Source organism: Myodes glareolus, chromosome 9 (genome assembly GCF_982192425.1).
Source record: "Myodes glareolus chromosome 9, mMyoGla1.1, whole genome shotgun sequence".
NCBI lineage: Eukaryota > Metazoa > Chordata > Mammalia > Rodentia > Cricetidae > Myodes > Myodes glareolus.
Window position 1 is genome coordinate 7,581,802 of NC_142034.1, and position 22,072 is coordinate 7,603,873.

At 47.5% G+C, this 22,072-nt stretch overlaps 1 protein-coding gene and 1 non-coding gene across 2 annotated transcripts; both read left to right on the forward strand.

Annotated features, from left to right (window-relative positions):
* The first annotated feature begins 1,343 nt into the window (after positions 1 to 1,343).
* On the forward strand, positions 1,344 to 10,705 carry Cd300lb (CD300 molecule like family member b). Its single transcript, XM_087909810.1, has 4 exons — positions 1,344 to 1,664; positions 5,067 to 5,396; positions 7,978 to 8,068; positions 8,645 to 10,705. Exons 1-4 carry the CDS (start codon positions 1,625 to 1,627, stop codon positions 8,811 to 8,813), a joined length of 630 nt encoding a protein of 209 aa, XP_087765936.1. The 5' UTR covers positions 1,344 to 1,624; the 3' UTR covers positions 8,814 to 10,705.
* Positions 10,706 to 19,802: 9,097 nt separating this feature from the next.
* LOC148120755 (U6 spliceosomal RNA) lies at positions 19,803 to 19,909 on the forward strand. Its single transcript, XR_015738954.1, has one exon. It is a non-coding gene; the product is annotated as a U6 spliceosomal RNA (small nuclear RNA).
* Positions 19,910 to 22,072: the final 2,163 nt, after the last annotated feature.

The following is a 22,072-nucleotide window of genomic DNA, read 5'->3' on the forward strand; positions in this document are numbered from 1 at the left end:
TTCATATGTTTGCTATATTTGATTTTGAATAACTTGCATTTTTATTTCAAGATTTTTAAAAAGATTTTATTTTAATTATTTGTGTGTGGCACACACACATACACACACACACACACACACACACACACACACACACACACACATGTAAAAGAAGTGCCCATGGACAACAGAAGAAGACAATGGATTTCCCTGGAGCTGGAGTTTAAGGTGGTTGGGAATCACATGTTGTAGGTGTTGGGAACCAAACTTGGGTCCTTTGAAAGAACAGTATATACTCAATCACTGAGCTGTCTCTCCAGTGCCTATTTTTAAATTTTTAGTTACACATATGTATGTACAATCACATATAATTACATATATATGTATACATATGTGTATAATTACATGTAATTGCGTACTGTGTGTGGTTATGTGTGTTTGAGTGCAGTTGTCCATGAAGGTCAGAGGTAGCTCTTACCTAATAAACCACCTCCCTCACTCCTGATAGTTATTTAATTATTGCATTTTCATTATTTTGAATTTTGTGTCTGTGTGAGATTAGAGCGTCAGATATCCCTAGAGTTAGAGGCGTTTGTGTGCCCCTGATGTGGGTGCTGGAAGTAGAACTTGAGTGCTCTGGAAGACTGGGAAATGTTCTTAACAACTGAATCCTCTCTCCAACCCCTTATTTTTATTTTAAATGGTGTCTTTAGGAGGGAGACATGGCTCAATGGTAGCATGCTTGCCTACCATGTGAAAACCCTGGTTAGATCACCAGTACCACGCACACACACAAAAAGAAAAATTATTATTAAGTGATATTTTGTGCATCTATATGACAACTTTTTTAAAATCTTAGAAATTTCTTTTCATTTTTATATGTAGACATTTCAATTATAACAAAATTTGGTTTCTTTCCAATCCTTTTATCTTTTTTGATGTATTAGTTAGTGTTCTATTGCTGCGGTAAAACATCAGACCAAGGCAAATTATAGAGGGGAGGATTTATTTGGGCTTATGATGCCAAAGGGGTTGGAGTCTATCATGGGAGGCAATCGTGACAGCAGGCAGCAGGTACAGCTGAGAGCTCATCTCTTGGGCCACAAATAGGACACAGAGAGTGTTGGGAAGAGCAGGAGGCTTTGAAACCTCAAAACGAGACACTTCCTCCAACAAGACGCCACCTCCTAAACCTACTAAACAGCACCATCAACTGGGCATTCAGTATTCAATGCCAGGTGTGCCAAGCACAGCTGGGAACCCGACTGCTGGGGCCCATCATTATAGCCTAGATCACTTCTGAACCTAATACCCAGAGAGTTTTACCCCTTAACCCAAGGCCAGATAGTCTGGCCATCCCCACCACTGGTCTACAGGCTTGCCGCCTCTGCTCGCCTGTCACAGTTCCCTAACCTCCTCATTTCTCCTGAGTGACCAGCTCTGTAAAGAGCTGATGCATCTTGTGCTGAGTAATGGACAGCAGGAAATACCCACTCTATAAAAGGAAGCTGACAAGGAAGACACCCACAGGCAACCTGGACAAGCAGAAGGGGTCAGCTGGGCTCTCCAGTGCGTTGTGTATCCAGCTGGGATTTGAATTTGCTGCTGGCTGTCGATCAAGGGTGTGAAGCAGGGAGGCAGGACCATGTGGCTATCCCCAACTCTGCTCCTCCTCAGTTTCCCAGGTATGTTCAGCTAGGGTCTGGAAGCTTGGGACTGCAGCTGCCAAGCAGGAGGCAGAGGGCTCTGTCCTGGGTTTGAGGGAGAGCTGCCTGCTGCTTTTAGGGACATGAAGCTCTGCAGCTTCATTCAGCTAAAGGATCCCTGATTCTATATCATGCCAGGCACATGTTGGGACCTGGGAACGTGAAGGGAAAGGAGAAATGGAGTGGCCATCAGAGAAATCCCAGATGCTCTGATGGGTGAGACATACTTTAGAATAAGAATGCGGCAGGGAAAAAAGACAGGACAGAAGAGGAAGGAGCTTAGAGCAGGGAGAGGCTACCACTAAGGGAGCTACAGAAAGCCCTCCTGGACCTGTGTTCCTTCCATGCCCCAGGAGGAGACAGATCTTGGCAGCCCTTGCAGTAAGAAGAGTAGGCACTCCATGGAGAAGGCATAGCTTGGGGAAAGGGCTACAGGCTTAAAGAGGTGGCACACCCATGCAGAGGGAGCTCTCAGTGGGCAGGACACTGAGGGGACACTGGCTAAACGTGAGTTTGGAAATGCCGAAAATAAAATGGTGACTGACAGCTGTGGATGCCTACATGCCCTAGCTAGCGTCTGAGTTTCAGCTCCCAGCTGCCTGCTCTCTACGTCTCAACGTTAGGCTTTCCCAGAGGCCAAGCGGGACAGGAGGAGCCCTGCGCAGCTTGCACATTTGCTCTCTCTCACACACACATTCACTAGGACACTCAAAGGCACACATCTGCTTACAGTCACACTCAGTCCATACCCCCACGATCCTCTACTCACTCACATTCACACTCCTAAGATGCCATACGCTGAGACTGTTCACAGAAGGAATTTTAATTTTTATTGTATTATGTGTGTGGGTGTTCCGCCTGAATGTGTGTAAGTGCATCACGTGTGTGCCTGGAGCCTGCAGAAACTAGAAAGAAGTTCCTAGCTCCCCCGTGGAACTAGAGTCATAGATGGTTGCAAATGACCATGCTGAAGCTCAGAATTGAACCTGAGTCCTCTGGAAGAGCAGCCAGTGTTGTTAACAACTGAATTATCTCTCCAGTTACCCACCCACCTACCCCCCTTTTATTTTATTGATACAGGGTCTCATTACATAACCTTGACTAGCCTGGAGCTCACTATGTAGACCAGGCTGGCTTCAAACTCACAGAGATCCTCTGCCTCCCGCATGCTGGGGCTAAAGGCATGCAGCTACCCTGTTAGGTAACTTTAAAAAAATAATCTAATAATAATGTGCTTTGGAATCACTCTTGTCATTGTTTGGACAATACTCTTTGCTTTTTAACTGTGTATCGCTACATCAGAACTTCCCAATCTAATTCCCTATTAGCGGCCTTTGAGTTTTCCCGGTGTTTACTGTTACATCCGTGGTGAGGATAATTCCCACACTCCACTGTCTTCACTAATCCTAGAGCTAGGATGGTTGTGTGCGTGACCACTATGCACAGATTCTTCACAAAAATAGCTAACAACTTTAGTGGTACCCACCATGACCAAGACACTGAGCAAGACTGGGGTTGGGGATGGAGAAAGGGAGAAAGGATGTACAGCACCTCTGGGCTTTGGGCGTGAGAAGCCTGTTGAGGACATTAGGGAAAGAGATATAAAGGCGTTGGGCTCCAGACGAAAGGCCAGGGGGCCAACAGGAGGAGGAAGCTCCAGGAAGAGGAGGAGGCATTAGTAAGGAGCTCAGCCTGGTCCACAGCCTTGAGAGGGTGCATTGGGGTTAGGGAAAGCAAGGCTCAGGTGGCTACAAGAGGAGCAAGGAACGACACTATGGAGAAACTAAAACCAGTTTGCAATAGGACATCCATTGCAGGAATGAAGCTTTTCCAGTCACTCTGGGGCAGGGGAGTAGCTGACATGCCAGATGCTGCTGAAGGGGAAGAGGAGTAGCTGACATGCCGGAGGCAGCTGAGAACGCAGGGGAGTAGCTGATACGTTGGGTACAGCTGAGGGGGCAGGGGAATAAGTGACATTCTGGGTGCAGAGGAGGCAGGGGAGTAGATGAGATGCCGGGTGCAGCTGAGGGTGCAGGAGAGTAGCTCACATACTGGGTGCACTTGAGAGTGCAGGGGAGTAGCTGACATGCTGGGTGCAGCTGATGAGGAGACAGGCTCAGTTCGTCCCGACAGCAGTTTGAACTGAAAGAAGGATGTACCAGACCTTTCTGAATGCTACTACCACGATCCAAGTATGAGAGCCGACTCCTGCCAAACAGCCCAATATCCAGCATTAGACAGTTTCATGAGGTTTCTAACAGCCAGAATCTGACTGAAAGGAGCATGGCAGCTGTGCTCAGGGGGAAGCGAGGCTCAGCGAGGTTAAGTAACCTCCCCAGGGTTTCTCAATAACACCATGGTAGACGCGGCCATCTGCTGGCAAAGTTCACACCCTCTCTGCTCTGTCGTGATGTCCCATGGGCTGTGATAACAAAGACATAAAGATGGTTCAGATCGGCATTTCCAGGGTGCAGTTGGTTGAACTGGCGACCAGTCACTTGCGGACGGAAGGAAAGGAGAAATCAATATAGATGCTAATTCTCCAATGTGGCTCCCGAGTGGAGTAAGCTCAGTGCTTACAAGGGGGTCTGGCAGAATCCTTTATGCACCTCCTGCGGCTGTTGTACCCAGTGACCACAAATGCACCAGCATTCTTCTCTGCTTCCCGATGGCAGCAGATGCAATGTGACCAGCCACCTCATATTCCCACCACCATACAGTCCCCGCCATGGTGGATGCAGCCCTTAAACCAGAATTTTGAAAATAAAAACAAAAACAAACCCCTGCTTCCTTTCTTAGGTTGCTGGTCGGGCAGTTTTGTCCCAGCTGGGAGGAAAGTAACTCATGCCCTGGATTTCCCCAGGTACATGTAGAACCAGCCCAAAATGGCTCATAAGACTTGGTTTGAGACATCTCAGCTCAGTTCAGTGCTCACTGATAGCCTGATGTCAGTCTCAATGGGGGACATTTACACCACAGAGACTGGCAGATGTTACTAAGATGGAGGGATATTGCCTAGATAGAAGACAGTTGACCGTTTCCCAGCATGCCACTCTAAGATCCAGAGAGAAGAAAGAGAAAGGTCACAGAGCAGAACAGTCAGAGCAGGGAGGCGATCCGAGGAGAACAGCGGCCAGAGGTCACGGAAAAGGTGGCGGAAATCAGAAGTGTTACATGATACAGAGGCCTGGGGAGATAAAGTCTGGAGAGGCCAGGGCACAGGCATACAGGGGTTAATAGCACACTGGACCTCAGAGGAAACAGATGTGAGGAAACAGATGTGAAGATCCAAGTGGATCATGGCGGCTGCAGTGAGCAGGACCCTTCTCCAATCCTGTGGACGTTAGGTTGACTTAGATATCTTGCCCTCCTGTTTTCCAGGCTGTTTTGCCATCCAAGGCCCAGCATGGGTGAGAGGCCCAGAGAAGGGGTCAGTGACCATTCAATGCCACTATAGTTCCAGATGGCAAGCCTACAACAAGTGGTGGTGTCGAGGAGCAAACTGGAAGACTTGCAGGGTCCTCATTCGAACCACGGGGTCAGAGAAAGAAAGGAAGAGTGGCCGGTTGTCCATCAGGGACAACTGGAGAGAGAACTCGCTCCTGGTTACCATGGAGATGCTCAGGCAAAATGACACAGACACTTACTGGTGCGGTATTGAAAGATTTGGAACTGACCTTGGGACCAGAGTTAAAGTGACCGTTTACCCAGGTAAGCATTGGCCTATGGGTTACCCCAAAGTTCTGGTGCTTGGGACCAAAAAGACTAAAAAGAAAGAACTGGTAGTCTAAAAGACAGACAGACAGACAGATAGGACAGGGCAGTGACAGAAGTAAGGAAGAATAGCAGTCCAACACTTTTACCAATGTAAGCTCCTGGGGTCACTCTAAGGAATTCAGCAGATGTGAGTCCTGACTGGTAGATGTCTATGTGGGGCTGGGGCTTAGACATCTCCCTTTGGGACCCATGGCCGAGCCCTGCTACCCTGCAGTTTCCTGGAGCTACACAGCCCTGGAAACTCACATTCTTCCCCTGGAGACTTGAGTAAGTCTTGGATGCCTGAAGAATCCCTCAGCACCGCAGGCTGAGAAGTTTCTAGTTTTCTAAGACGTGTACCCTTGCCCTGTCATTACATGGGACAGTGGGAGCGAGCTAAGGCATCCGTGGGGAGGGCCGCAGGGTTGAAGGCCAGGCCTGGCCAAACCACAGTGACTCTGGGCACGTTGACGGGCCTGAACTTTCCGGGTGACCACTTCTGCTTTTTCTGACTACAGAAGACAAAGCGTGGGGTGAGGAAGACCCAGGAGGCTTGCAAGTGTTAAGTAGATGCTTTAAATGGAGGCTTTGGTTACTAAATCAAAATCAGAGACATCCCTGGTTCTCCTGACTTCTTCCTGTCTCATCCTCATTGAGGGACTCCAGGGTCTTCTGTTGGTACCCAAAAGGCAGCCCTCCCCACTTCCACCCGACTAGTCATGCTCAGACCTTCCTCAGCCCGGCAGACACGCTGGCTCCTGAGAAGGCAACAAGCAAACACAGCGCTGGCACTGAAGTTAGCCCATGGGGGTGACCGGGCTGAAACAATGAGAGAGATATGGAAGTTGCCTCCTAGGGAATGTGAGGTGCAGAAAGGATCACCCCCCAAAAAGATTTCCCCAGGGACACAGCTCAGAGGATGTTGAGAAGATCTGTGGGGACACAGCGTGGGTTGAATAAGACATGTAGGCAAAAGACAGAGTAGCCAAAGAATGTGCCCCACGCTGAGCTTGAAGTGTCCAGGGGGACAGGGGACACCAGCCTATATGGTGACTGTGACCTCTTGGAGGACAGCAAGGACTGGGGCTCCCCAGAGTTCTCCTCAGCTTCCAAGTGTTCTTAAAACCCGGAACCTTTGCAAGAAGGGTTTGCTGGGTCAAGAGCTAGCCCAAAGGACTAGCCAGAGATGCTCATGCCCAGCTGGGCTCAGGAATCCATGACCCAGCCACCCACTACAAGCCGCCCGGAGTTTCTTCTCGGTGACATTTCCTTCCTCAGAACCATTCATGATTTAGCTAGCATGTGCCTTCTTGCTCAGCGACCTTCAGGAGTCCCTCTGTCACTCACCACCCTGGCCACTAAAGACTTGTTTCTGGGATCATCGGTCCTTGAGCCTTACTCAGGTACTGTTTGAATGGAAAGGCACAGAGGTTCATCCCCCTGCCAAAACAAATGGAAAGAGACTGTGGGTGTCTCCTCCTCCAGAACTACAGTCTTTCTCCTCCCTGATTTCCATATCTCCCTGTCATATAGCCTATTAATAAAAAAGATGAAGGAAATGACTGTATGGGGAATCCAACAGTTCAATAGAAGCCAAAGGACTGTATCAGAGAGATGGGGCTTCCTAATCCAGGGGAAGAATGGTCTCCTGATGTGATGGAGAGTTTTATGTCAATTCGGCACAAGCCGGAGTCACTGGAGGAGATGGAGCCTCCATAGAGAAAATGTCTCCGTAAGATCAGGCTGTAGGCAAGCCTGTAGGGCTTTTTCTTAATCAGTAATTAATGTGGGAGGATTCAGCCCATTGTGGGCAGTGCCACCCCTGGACTGGTGGTTCTGGGTTCTACAAGAAGGCAGGATGAGGAGCTGGAGAGGTGGCTCAGCAGTTAAGAACAATGGTTGCTCTTCCAGAGGACCCAGGTTCAATTCCCAAGGCCCACATATGGCAGCTCACAACAGTCTGTGACTCCAGTTTCCACACAGATATATATGCATGCAAAACACCAATGCACAGAAAATTTTTAAAAGAAGGAAAAAAATAAAGAAAAATCATTTAAGGGAGGAAGTAAAAAGAAGGAAGGGAAGAAGTAAAGAAGGAAGAAAAGGAAGGAAGAGAGAGAGAGAGGAAGAAAGAAAAAAAGAAAGAAAGAAAGAAAGGAAGGAAGGAAGGAAGGAAGGAAGGAAGGAAGGAAGAAAGACAAAAGAAAGAAAGAGAGAAAGAAGTTGGCTGAGTAAGCCATGGGGAGCAAGCCAGTAAGCAGCACCCTCCATGCCCTGCATCAGCTTCTGCCTCCAGGTTCCTGCCCTGCTTGAGTTCCTCTCCTGCTTTCCTCCAGTGATGGACTAGGACGTGGCAGTGTAAGCCAAATAAACCCTTTTCTCCCCAACTTGTTTTGGTCATGGTGTTTCATCACAGCAATAATAACCCTGACTAAGACACCCAGTGAGGGCTGGTTGGATGGGGTGCCAATGTGAGCCATGTATGAACCACCCCCAATCTGTTCCATAACCTATGGCCATCTTTGCTTATGTCTAGAGGGAAAAGATACCATGTCTTCCCAGCTACACTCCTCTATGCCCACTGTGGATAGCAACACATATGTGATTTCTTCTGACTTGCATAAGAGGTGAGTCCTGAAGTCCTTTCTCCCTCTGCATGGGTTCTTCCTACGGGGACGCCAAACCCATGTTCTAGTGATTGTCATAGTCAAGATTCAAGGTCCCAAGGCCACCTCTGTCCCTGGTCCTTGCTCCCACCATGGTCCCATTCCAGCTCCACCAGAAAACTCCTCTGTAGAGCTGTTTGTTCATCACTACCCATCCCTGGTGGCAGCAAGGGAAGAGATGATCCCATAAGGTTCCAGTCTCATCACAGAAGCAGGGCAGGAAGAGAGATTTGTCAACCTGGAGTGAATGTTGAGGGCAGAGTAAGCAGACATAACCCAGATGTTGAAGGATGTAAAGGAGAACCCTGCCTTTGATGTAAAATTGGGACGGGGACAGACCATACTAAGACCACATGGAGTCATTGAGGAGCCCTCATGGTTGGTGGTCCTTGAAGAAGGCCCTGGGGGATCTTCCAAGTAGGACGTGAACCTTCAGTATCAGGCTGTGATGAGCTGGCTATTGACTTCCCAGTGTTGGGGAGAGGGCATCATGGGATTCAAAGGCATGGGACCCTGATAGCTGTATCTTTCTCATAGGACACACTACATACTCCTGGTATTTCTGAAGGTGCCTGCCTTGCTCATCTTGGCTGGTGTTGTCCTCTGGCTGAAGAAGTCAACTCGGAAGATCCCTGAGGAACAGTGGAGACACACTCTCAGCAGCAATCTGGACTCTGAACTTCTGGACAAAGACATTTCCCCTTAGACTGGAGCATAAGCAGTGCCTTCCCAGTCTGGACTCGCATTCCAGAAACATCTTTAAGTTTTCAGTGGGTAGTGAGTGAGGCTGGTGCCCAGAGGGCTTGGCCAGGCATGATCTCCACTCTGCACACTATGGGGACACCACCCAGTCCCCCCTCAGGTGTCATCACACCTGCAGTACCAGAATCTCGCTCCTCCTCTACATTCTCTCCTGCCCTATCTCCTTTACCCGCCACGGTCAGCCCAGGGTGAGAACCGCTGGAATGGAACCAAAGCTGCAGAAAGACAGCTGCGTGTCCCTTGCTGAAAAAGCTTGTGCAGGGTCTAAGACAAAAGCACAGGGAAACAGAAGGGACCCAGTGGTGCGGGTAGATAGCCTATGCTTTGAGAGCTCAGGGAGCCTGGAGCAGGCATCCGCCCTCTGTCTGTCCTGGACACTGAGGCCACCCCTAGCATGCACTTCTGAGGAATCTGACAGGCCCAGGGTCTGGAGAGAAGAGAACTCAGACATCCATGACTTCGCCACAGGAGCTAGCTGGGTCTGCATTTCCCAGCAGGTGTGTTTGTCCAGGGCCAGAAACAGAAGGCCACACTCCCTTAAATAGAGCTGTGGCCTACACAGATGCATGGCATGCTGGTTCTAACCAGAGGTTAGTCAGGGGAGAGTAACAGAGAGAGGAGAGCCGCCAAGAGAGCAAGGCAGGCAGAGAGAGCCATGTGCCTCCCGACCTGGGTCCTCCCTGTGACCTGCACTGCAACATCCGCTCTGCAGAGGAAGTCAGGTTAGGGTATCTCGTCAGAGTAACTACCAACAGCGTGAGTCAGAAAGGCAGACACAGCAAGAATGGTCTCTTATCAAAGGGCTCTTCTGCTTTAACTGTGGTTGGGGAAAACAACGCCTAACATGCTTTTTCCATGAGGTTTCCAGTGCACAGTACACAGCCGGTATGCACACTGCAAAGGCAACAGATCTCTAGAACATTCTCATCTTGCAAGGCTCAGACTCTAAGCCCACTGCACACAACCCCTCACCCCACCAGGTCCTAGCTACCACCATTTCACTCCCCCCCCCTCGATGAGTTTTGCTAATGTACTTGAGTGGAATCATGAGGCATTTTTAGTCCGGGATTGCTTTATTCTATTTAGCACCATGTCCTCAAGGATCATCCACCTTCTAGCAGATGACAGAATTCTTTTAGGTTCAATGCTGAAATAATCTCCTACTGTGCGGATATACCACTCATTTACTAACAGGCCTTTTGGCTGTTATTACCTCTTGACGTTCGTGGACAATAAGCGTGGGTAGGTTGGTATCACATTGAGATGCTGTCTTCAATTCTCTTGGATCTGGTGGTGACGATTAATCTTGATTGTTGACTTTGCTGGGTTTAGAATCACCTGCGAGACACACCTCTGAGCTTTTCTATGAGGGTGCTTCCAAAGAGGTTTAACTGAGGAGAGATGACCCACCCTGAATGTGGGCCCTCCCCCTCCCGTAGTCTGGGGTCTCAGACTGAATAAAAACAAGGAAAGGGAGGAAGTGGGCTGAGCACCAATGGGTTCATCTCTCTCTCTTCTTCCTGAGGATGAAGTGTGGCTAGGTAGCTCATCGTTCGGCCTTTACAGCTAGATCTACCCCTGCTGCCGTGCCATCTCCAACATGATGGACTGTCTCCCTTAAAACAGTGAGCCAAAATAAACCTCGCCTTCCTTAAGCTCCTTCCATCATGGATTTTGTCACAGTGAGGCAAGTAACTAGCACGCAGGCCCGAGAGTTCTATCACTGGGTCCTGTGGCCATGGTCTCTATTTTGAATGATCGCTATAACATTTTCCACAATGGCTGCATTATTTTATATTACCACCAACAGGATGTAAACATGCTAATTTCTCCATATCCTTCATCTGCATTCATTGTCTTTTGTCTGGTTACTTTTATCACAGCTATTCTTCAGGTATTTTAATTTATGTTTTCCCAATAATTGGAGATGTTGGGCGTCTTGTCACATTCTTGCTATTCAAGTCCTTTGCCTAGTTAAAAAATAAAAAGCAAAGTTCATTGTAAAATGGTGGCACACACCTTTAATCCCAGCACTCAGGAGGCAGAGACAGAAGGATCTCTGTGAGTTCAAGGCCAGCCTGGTCTACGAGAGCTAGTTCCAGGACGGCCAGGGCTACACAGAGAAACCCTGTCTCGAAAAACCAAAACAAAACAAAACAAAAAAAAAACCTTTAACTTTTATTCTTTAGTTAGGAGCAGAGGCTATAAAGCATCAGATTCCCTGGGACTAGAGTGACAGGTGGCAGCGAGTCACATGATGTAGGTTCTGGGAATCCACGTTGGGTCCTCTGCAACGGCAGTGGGTTTTATTAACTGCTGAACCATTGCTCCAGCTCCCTTTTGTCCACTTCTTAGTCAGACTGTTTATGCATACATATTCCAGATGTAATATCTCTTCAAAGATAATATTTTCAAACATCCTTCCCATTCTATGACTATTCTTACACTCTATTGAGAGTATAGCTCTTTGTCGGATATGGAGATAATGGATAATTTATGGAAGGGAAAAACATGACTTAAAACAAGCTGGCTACAAGAAGTAGGTAGAGAATTTCACTTTTTATAAGAAGATTATAGTGGCCAGGCATGGTGGTGCACACCTTTAATCCCAGCACTCATAAGGCAGAGGCAGATTTTGTAAATTCAAGGCCAGTCTGGTCTACAGAGTGAGTTCCAAAACAGCAAAGTCTACACAGGGAAACTTTGTTTTGAAAAGACCAGAAAAATAAAAAAAAGAAAAAAGATTAAACCATATACACATACATATAAAATAGACTGTCATATACTAAACTATGAACATTATTTTTGTTACATGAATAGTCTTCCCTTTACTTTTATGGATTTATTTATTTATACTAAAGTCTTGCATATCCCAGACTGGCCTTGAATTTGCTGTGGAGCTGAGAATGACCTTGAACTCACACGATCTGTCTGCCTCCACTTCAAAACTGCTGGAATTACAGATATGTGCCTTCACATGTAGCTTTATGTTGTGCTGGGGGTCTAACCCAGGCAATCACTCTACCAACTAAACTACATTCCAACCTGTTTTCCAATTAGATTTTAAAATCTGTTTTTCTTTTTTATAATTATATATGTGTGTGTATGTATGTATATGTGTATATACATATATATATATACACACACATATACACATACAATGTACTGTCACATCCAGCCCCACCACCCGCTCTCATGCTCATCTCAATCTCTCTAACCCTCCTCTTCTCAACTAGTCTCCCTACTTTCATGTCACAGGCGCTGTGTGTTCACAAGCGCAGCAGCGACATCACACCCAGAGGACAGCATTTCACAGCACTCCTCCCGTCCTTCAGCAATCTTTCCACCCATTGTTGTGGATATTACTTTAACTATGTAAAAATTGTTACATTTGCTTATGTTGTGAAATATTACTTTAACTATGTAAAGATTGTTACGTTTGTTTATGCTGTGAAATATTACTTTAACTATGTAAAGATTGTTACGTTTGTTTATGCTGTGAAATATTACTCTAACTATGTAAAGATTGTTACGTTTGTTTATGCTGTGAAATATTACTTTAACTATGTAAAGGTCTGTTGCATTTGTTTAACTGTGTAAAGATGTTACGTTTGTTTATGATGCATTTGTTTAACTATGTAAAGATGTTTTGCATTCGTTTCAGCTCGTCTGCTTAAGGTGCCTGACTGGTCTACTAAAAAGCTGAACAGTCAATAGCTAGGCAGTAGAGGGGTAGGTGGGCTGGCAGGCAGAGAGAATAATTAAGAGGAGGAATCTAAGCTCGAGAGGGAAGAGAACAAGGAAGAAGAGAGAGCTGCCTGAGGCCAGCCAGGCAACCACCAGACAGACAGACACCGAGGAAGCGGGAAAGTGGGACATACAGAATGAGAGAAAGGTGAAAAGTTTCAATGCAACATGTAGATAAAGAGAAACGGGTTAAAATAAGTTATAAGAGCTAGTGGGACAAGCCTAAACTAAGGTCAAGACCATTCATAAGTAATAGTAAGTCTCCATGTCATGATTTGGGGGCTGGTAGGCTGAGAAAGCCTAATACAAACCATTCTTCTTCAGTGCTCCCTGGGCCTTACAGAGGGTGATTCCAATGTCATGTTTAAGGATGAGCACCCACAGTCACTTATTCTCAGCCCTTTGACCAGTTAGAAGCTTCTTCTCTGGCCATGGCCAAGACCAGCACTAATCTACAGATATGAACACAAATATCCAGAAAGCAGTTTGACTATGTGTCCACTTGGCAAAATATCAGAGTGTTTTTGACCAAGTTTGCAGTGCCTAGATTTTTCTCCCTCCCATGGAGTGGCTTCAAATTCAAGCATAAGGTAGTTGTTTACCCCCAAAACAGCAGCGCCACTATTGCACCAGTGAGTCTATCTTGCCTGGAAGGTTACTATTGTAATATTTAGGGTCCAGATTTGGGTAAGACCACTGATCTTACCACTTGGCAAGGCTCCCCCAAAATGCCTACATGGCACTTTCCTGCTTCCAAGGACCCAGCTCAATTCCAGAGTAGTCCCTCTGTGTCCTGTAACGACATTGTGTGATATCTTTGGCAATAACGTAAACTACATATATTTTAATATTAACTTGTTATTATTTTGTGTGTATGAGTTTTTTTGTTTGCATGTGTGTGCCACATGCATGTCTGGTGCCACAGAAGCAAAAAGCAGGCACCATATCCCCTAGAATTGAAGATGGTTGTGAGCAGCCATATAGGTGCTGGGAACTGAACCCAGGTCCTCTGCAAGAGCAGCCAGTGCTCTTATCCACTGAACCATCTTGCTAACCCCTAATTATATTTTAAACATTGTCATTTTGCTCATGTTTCTACTTTGCTCATAGGTAGGCAGTTTTGAATCCACCACAATAGGGTCTTACATTTAGCTTCCCCTCCTTGAAAATTCTTGGTTACCCCTTTCTCCCCATTCCACGGATCATCCCCAGCCCTTGCTTCCTTGTTCAGGGGTTCGTCTCAGGGCATCACCACTTCCTCCATGCTCTCACCGTTAGCTACCCAGGACCTTAAGCCAGTTTATTTGGCCAGTGTGGGTGGACTGATGCAAGTTCCTTCCCGTTTTTCTGCCTGCCGCCTCATCATTATCTTCATCCTAACATTGGTTCTTCCTGGTTTCCAGGGAGTACATTGCATGCAGTCATCACACTCAGCCCCAGTGACTTCCAAGGAAGAAATGAGCCATCTCTTCTAGAAGATTCCAAGAGACCCTCTTCCCACACCTCCCTTGAAATTCCATGGTCTGATTCAGACTCATGGGAGCACCCTTAAGCCAATCAATGACAAGATGATTGGGAACACCTTGCCACTGGGGTATAACCCTCTGCCCGTTCACACTCCAACAAAGCATTACTGTCTTGGTGTGGCAGTTGGGCAGGAGGCCGCCCTACAAACTTTGCTGAAACCCAGCTCTATTCTTGGACGGCTCACGTGCTGCCCAGGTCCTGCCCCTTAGTCTGTGTGAACACAGCAGCTCCTTGCTCTCTCGTCCTCCCTCAACAGGGACACATGGTGAGAGACCAGAACACACACCAAAGCATCCCCTCTGCTACACCACCTGATAGTCAGGTTGCGGATGACATTTTGTGACTGTGAGTTCTCTGCAAGATGCAGGCTTGGAAACCTGACCTTCCCTCTGCCTCTCAGCACAGCCTCCTCCAGGATAAGGAAATGATCCTCTTTGTAACAAAAGGTTCTGTGAGAACACTGGCTGAAGGCTGGGTGACCATCATTTTCTAGATGCTTGTGGCAAGCCCAATAGCCATATTCCTGCCAATCAGTCAATCAATCAATCAATCAATCAATCAATATTGAGGCTTTATTTAGCTGCCAAATTTTCCCTTAAGCCTATTTGTCAGGAAGCAACCGTCTCTCCAGTGTTAACGCAGGTCCCCTCTCTGATTCTGGGGAGGGTTTGTCTTCATTTCAGGGTATCCTCAGATAGCATAAGCCAAAGGAAGATGGGGCACTGCTAACTCATGCTGGGAGAAGGAAGTGGCAGAAATCCTACCAGTCACAGCTCAAATTCTCTGTCAAGAGGTCCCTGCATGTGGCTGGATGAGCCTCCCTCTTGGACATAATTACTCTTAGCCATCAATCATAGTCATGTATCTAGGTGATCGGAGATGAAACAAGATGTCACCTGCCATCAGCTCTCTCGTTTACACAGGAGAGGGGATGCTGTGACGTGTCCCCTTCCAAGGACTCATTTGGTGATGTCCCTGTTGTGAGCCGCTGGCATGCCACTATCTGCTTCCCACAGCAGCTAACTCTGGAAAACTCCCGGCGAATAGTCTTGCTGGGACAACAGAAAACCAGCACTGTCCTCCATCAGACTCGCAGAGGCGCCGTAGCTCCACCACCCTGCACAGGACAGCGACGCTCAATGAATACCAACTCAACTGATCCCACAGAACAACTACGGGTGGTGGGAAAGGTCCAACTTGAAGTGTTCCCTGTGCGCCCAAAAGACATACAGAACCTTCACCTTGAGGTTTTGTGGGAGGACACTTTGCTGACCACAAAGAGAGAATGGGCTGACCAGAGACAGTATGAAACCATGACCTGGAATGGAGTGATGGGTATGACATGGAGGACATCACGCTTGGTGGAGCATACACAGAAAGCCACATGCATTCTGCTTATTGTGGAATCAAGATATATATTCTACCGAATACTTCTGCTTCTAGAACATTCTCCTGTCTTCACCTCCCGTCTCACAGTAGAGTGCTAGGATTACAGATGTGCACCACTGCATCCAGCTTTCTTACGTGGTTTCTGAGGATCAAACTCAAAACCATGGCAAGCACTTCTGCCCCCCACCCCCCCAGCCATCTCGCTTGCTCCAGGTTTCTCCTCGCTCATTCCTCCAAAGGCACATGAGCGTTCTGCGTGGCAAATACTATCAGAAACTTGTTGTTGGGGACAAGCAGTGGGTGGAAGAAGAGGAAGCTGGGGAGCAGGAAGCTTGTTTACCTTCTTCACTTCCCCATCCCTGGGGTCATGGCAGCATCTGGAGCCCTGCAGACAGTTAACAGATACAAGCTAGGGAAGGAGAGAATGATAGAAAATGGAGGCGTGAATATGGGAATGAGGGGCTGAGAAGAGGGCATGGTAACTAAGAGGCTTGCTTATTCTTTTGTCTGTTTCTTTGCTTGCTTGCTTTTTGAAACAGCATCTCACTCTTTAGACCTGACTGGCCTCAAACTTGCAGCAATCCTCCTACCTCAGTTTCCAAAGTGTTGTGGTTACAGGTGTGAGTCACTGTAGCTGGCTGTAATTAAGTCAACAACATAGAGGCCGTTTCAAAAGATACAGAAAAGGTGTTTTAAGTCTCGAGGAGCAGGGGCGTGGCTCTTCTTTTCTCTATTTTCCGGCATTGGGCTTTTTTTTTTTTTACTTTTACTTCATTTTGCGTGTCTGACTGTTCACCGCATGTATAGCCCACTGCATATGTGCAGTGTCCTCAGAGGCCAGAAGAGGGCGTCAGATTCCCTGGAGCTGCAGTTACAGAGGGTTGTGAGCCACTATGTGGACGCTGGGAATAAACCCAGAGCCTTGTGGAGAACAGGCAGTGCTCTTAGCTGCTGAGCCATATTTCTAGGCTCTTTTCTGATTTTTCTAAAATGAATATTCCTCTGTACTTTTGAACATTAAAAATAAATTTCCAGTGCCTTCAGAATCATTTACAAATAAAAATCTAAGCAGGTTCATGCCGCCCCAGTTGTCCTGTGAGCTGGTCTTTACTCTCTGGTCTGGCTTATGGGCACTTCCCAGGCCTGGGTTCTGGGGGTAGGTAGCACACACCCACTCCTCTGTGCACATATGGACCTCAACTCCTTTCTTAGGTCGCTGGGCCCACTTCCACTTAGAAGACTCTGCTCACCCCGCAAGAGTCACTTTCAGGAAGTCACCACGACACCTCCACCTCAGGAGGAGGTCTGTTCCTATGTTCACCGGTTCCTTAGTTAATTGTGTAGCTAAGAATAAGTTTGAACTCCTGATCCCAAGTGCTGGGATTACAGGCATGGGCCACTATACCCAGCACCCGGGTGTCTTTATCTTTGAAACTGATGGTATTTCCTCATACGGTTTTGACAGCCCTGCATACGCTGGTCTCCAGGTCCCTTTGAGACTGCGTCACCACTTAAAACCATGTATGTGTTTTTTTAGCAGAAAGAAGGAAGGGCTGGGTGAAAGGGAGAAGGAAGGGAAGTGAGTCACATAAACAGAGGCTAATTTTGGTCGGTGACCCCTCTTGATGCCTCCACTGACCTGTGCCCATAGGTTTTGCCGTTTGCACACGTCATTCTCCTTCCCAGACAGCTGAGAACTCCTGGTTTGGCAGTTGCTTGTGCCCCACATGTATCTCTTGGGCTTTGCTGAGCTGGGTGGTCCAGACCTGTGAGTCTAATCCAAAGGAAGCGGGGAAGACCCTCAGACAGGCGGCAAGGAGACTGTACATGAAGGAGTCCAGGTTTGAAAGAGAGTCTGGGTGGCAATGGCAACCGACGCAGGGGCACTGGGCATTGTGTTCCGGGCCTGGCACTCAGATGGTCTTGAATGATGGAGTTCCTCCTTGGTATGTAGGAAGGCGTGGCTTCTATCCCCAGCACCACATAAAACTGGGTGTGATGGCACACTCCTGTAACCCAGCACTTGGAAGGTGGGGGCAGGAGGATCAGGAGTTCAAGGCCATCCTTTGTTACCTGACAAAGTTGAGGCCAGAACATGAGATCCTGTATCAAAAACTTAAAATAAACCAGGTGGTGGTGGTTCATGCCTTTAATCCCAGCAGTCGACAGGCAGAGGTAGGAAGATCTCTGTGAGCTCATGGCCAGCCTGGTCTAGGGTTCCAGGACAGTTAGGGCAACACAGAGAAACCCTGTCTCAAGAGACAAATGAAAAGCCGGGGAGTGGTGACAATGCCTTTTATCACAGTACTCAGGAAGCAGAGGCAGGTGGATCTCTGTGATTTTGAGGCCAACCTGGTCTACAGAGTGAGTTCCAGGACAGTCTCCAAAGCTACACAGAGAAATACTGTCTCAAAAAAATCAAAATAAAAGATTTGTGTGTCCTTTTGCCTCACTGTCTATCAGTCTGTTCCCATATTTTCTATCCCCACCACAGGGGCAGTGGCGGCCCTGCCCTTGGGCAGTCCGCAATCAACGGAAAACTTAGAGAATCAGGACTGTGTGATTGGACACGGCAGGGAAACTCGTGATCAGGAAGTTTGGGATTCTCTTTCTACACCAAGGGAAGGGCAAGAGAGTCGAGTGCCAGGCAAGGGTTTTCTGTCCTTCCCCTTAATTCAAGCTCGTCCCCTTCTCAGCCGCAGGACCCAGAAAATACAAAATTCCTTGTCTTGGCTGGCCCGCTAGAGCAAGACACGTGCAGTTCTCGACGCCGCCACAGTGTGGCGACATATGACTGTCTAACTCCTCCGATTTGGCCCAAGGTGGAATCAATTACTGAGGTGCAAAGTCAAAAAAAAAGAAAGAAATGAGGGAAGGAAGGAAGGAAGGAAGGAAGGAAGGAAGGAAGGAAGGAAGGAAGGAAGGAAGGAAGGAAGGAAGGAAGGAAGGAAGGAAGGAAGGAAGGAAGGAAGGAAGGAAGGAAGGAAGGAAGGAAGGAAGGAAGGAAGGAAGGAGTTCCTCAGGCCCTTCCTCCTTGGACAAGGCCTATATATATCAGCGGTTCTCGACCTATGAGTTGTGACCTCCTTAGTAAACCTCAATCTCCAAAAATATTTACATTACGATTCATAACAGTAGCAAAATTACAGTTATGAAGTAGCAACAAAAATAACTTTATGGGGGCTGGAGAGACAGCTCAGATGTTAAGAGCACTGGCTGCTCTTCCAGAGGTTCTGAATTTAATTCCAGCAACCACAGGGTGGCTTACAACCATCTATCCTGAGATCTGGCGCCCTCCTCAGGCCTGCAAGTATACATTGCAGGCAGAACACTGCATACATAATAAGTAAATAAATCTTAAAAACAAAACAAAACTTTATGGTTGGGTGTCACCACAACATGGGGAACTGTATTAGGATGCAGCATTAGGAAGGTTGAGACCTAACTTAGAATACCTTCCATCAGGCTGAGGAGTTAGCTCAATTAGTAAAGGACATGGCACCCAAGTTCCATTCCTAGAACTCACAATAAAAATAAAAAATAAAAAAAAAACTGGGTGTTTAACACCCATTTGTAATCCCAGTGCTTGGGAGGTGAGGATGTCCTCTGGCCTCCACACATACACGCACACGTGTGTGTGCTCCCATGGGTGTAGACACGAAATAAGTAAACTTAGTTCCAGTCCCTGTAAGGCAGAGGCAGGCAGATCTCTGAGCTTGAGGCCAGCCTGCTCTACATAGTGAGTTCCAGGTCAGCCAGAGTTACACAGTGAAATCATCTCACAGAGAAAAGACAAGAAAAAGGAAGAAAGAAAATGACAAAATGTGGGGTTTGTTGCCGTTAACTGCTAAGCCTCATGAGTCTTAGAGTCACTTAGGCTGCTGTTCTCGGAAGAACAAAGTCCAAGCTCTTTTGTTGCTGCTAAAGCTTCCCACAGTGTGACTGGAGCCTGCTCGTCCCCAAACGAGCAAGCAAAACAGATTTTGATGACATACCTTGAGCCAGGAAAGATATACACCTATAATCCTAGCACTAGGGTGGCAGGAAGAGCAAGTGCTCAAGTCCAGCCTGGCTATACAGCGTGTGTGTGTGTGTGTGTGTGTGTGTGTGTGTGTGTGTGTGTGTGTGCATGTACACATATATACACACAACATATCCATAATTTGGTCATTTCAGCATATACCATTTTATGACACTCATTCATTGGTGCCAAATCTTGGATCTGAAACTCATCTGAGTTCTGATTGGCTGATATCAAGTTTCCATACTCGTGCTCGCTTCGGCAGCACATATACTAAAATTGGAACGATACAGAGAAGATTAGCATGGCCCCTGCGCAAGGATGACACGCAAATTCGTGAAGCGTTCCATATTTTTCAGGTAACCTCGGGTGCATGGGGGGGTGGGAGGGTTGATGGAAGGGGAGAGGGTTAGAGAGAAGGGAGTAGGGGAGAAACGGGGAAAGCTCGGTGGCCTGGGATGGGGGGGGAGGGAGGAAGGATGAATATGGGATCAGGGAAGAATATATTTCAACTAAGGGAGTCATTTTAGGGTTTACAGGAGACTTGATTATATATGGGATCCCAGGTCCAAGGAGAGATCCCCCAGATTGTTCTCTGGACAGAGGAGAGGGTGCCTGAATCGGCCGTGGCCCATAACCATACTGATGTATATTTTGCTTATCACCATAGATCCTTCATCTGGCGAAGGACGGCGATACAGTCGGAGACCCACATTGGAGCACCGGACTGAGCCCCCCGAGGTCCAAATGAGGAGCAGAAGGAGGAAGAACATGAAAAACGAAATCAGTACTGCGAGGGATGCTATCACCCACTGATACAAGGGAACGGATCTAATGAGAGTTTACCAAGGCCAGTTGGACTGGGACTGAACGAGGAGGTGATCTAACCAGATTCTCGGAATTTGGCCGGATTCTCTGACTGTGGCTGGCCCGAAGTCTTTCTGAAAAGCCATTGACTGTGATACTGGGACCTGTTTCCTCTGCATATACTGGATTTTGGGGATCCAGTCTGTTTGGACACTCACCTTCCTGGACCTGGAGGGAGGGGGAAGGAACTGGAACTTCCCACAGGGCAGGAAACCCTGACTGCCCTAAGGGACGAAGAGGGAGGAGGAGAGGGAGTGGGGGGAGTGGGAGGGTGTTGGGAAGAGGGGCGGAAATGGAAACTTTTATAATTTAATAAAATTTACTTAAAAAAAAAAGTTTCCATACTCACCTCCAAAAGGGATTCTCTCATTCCCCAGTGCAAGTCCTTGAGTTGGGGCTCTTATCTGCTCTTAAGTCAGGGTCCACCTCTGGACCCCACAAACTCTCCTCCCATGAGCCACTCTAGATTCTTTTCCCTATTTGAGTCTGGGAGTTGCTCTCTCCTCTCGATTTCTGTTCTCTTACATGATCACTGCAAGGTTTGAAATCACAGAAAGGAATTTTCCCTGTCCCTCTGCCGTCTCCCCTATGAGCCATGACTGCAGTAGGCTGAGGGAACTGGATTTAGAAAGGCGCCTCGGAACCACATCAGTTGGCATTTCAGAAGAGTTTCCCACCAGTGTTTTAATTGCACTGTGCACATGTGCGTGTGGGTGTGCATGTGTGTGTATGCATGTGTGCCTGGGGGGCAGCTTCTTTAGGGAAGAGGGGCTCCCTCCAAATCCTGCATCCCACACCAGGTGATGGTCTAGGGTAAGCAGATCTTTCGGTCTTGGCTTATGCCCTGACTGCACAGTGTCATCAACGTAAGAAGAATCAACAGAGATGGATTGGGAAGCAGGGACAGGTTTGCTGGGAGCACTGGGGGAGCAAGGTCGAAGGATAGCCGACTGAACTCTGTAGGAGAAGCAGTATTTTATGGGTTATGTTTATTCTTGCTGTAATGTAATTTCCAGACTTTGCTATCTGCAAATATATGAAGAGTTATAGGGACCCCCCCCATTTTATAGTTGAGGACCTGAAGGCCAGCACCCTGTGATGCATTCCATTTCAGACCCAAGATGGCTCTTGAGAAGCCAAGAGAAAGGCTTCTCCTGAATTGTAGAATAAAAGAGGGCTGGAAAGATGTCTCAGCAGTTAAGAGCACTGGCTGATCTTCCAGGAGACCAAGGTTTGACTCCCAGCACACACGTGAGTTCACAACCATCTGCAACTCCAGCCCCAGAAGATCCTATGCCCTCTTCTGTCCTCCCTGGGCACCAGGCACTCATGTGGTACACAGACATACATGCAGGTGAAATACCCACATAAAATTATCTAATTTTTTTTAAGCCAAGGTGGCATTGCAACTGCCCTTCCTGGAGTCTTACCCACCATTGAGCCTGGTCCAGAGATTCCTGAATTTAGCTAAGAATTGAAAGTAAGATGTAGCTATAAAGTAGCTCGGTGGTAGAACACTCATCTAGTCCAGCCATGCCGTGGAGTATTATGGGATGGTGCTGATGTACTTACATGAGAATGTAAAATTATCTCTGAGGTTGATGCGGCATGACAACACTAAGGGGCAGGAAGAGGAACTGGGGATGGGAAGA

Coding starts and splice junctions, on each gene's coding strand:
- Cd300lb (XM_087909810.1), top strand. CDS start 1,625: ATGTGGCTATCCCCAACTCTGCTCCTCCTCAGTTTCCCAG. Junction 1,665..5,066: donor GCTCCTCCTCAGTTTCCCAG/GTATGTTCAGCT, acceptor CCTGTTTTCCAG/GCTGTTTTGCCATCCAAGGC. Junction 8,069..8,644: donor TCTTCTGACTTGCATAAGAG/GTGAGTCCTGAA, acceptor TCTTTCTCATAG/GACACACTACATACTCCTGG.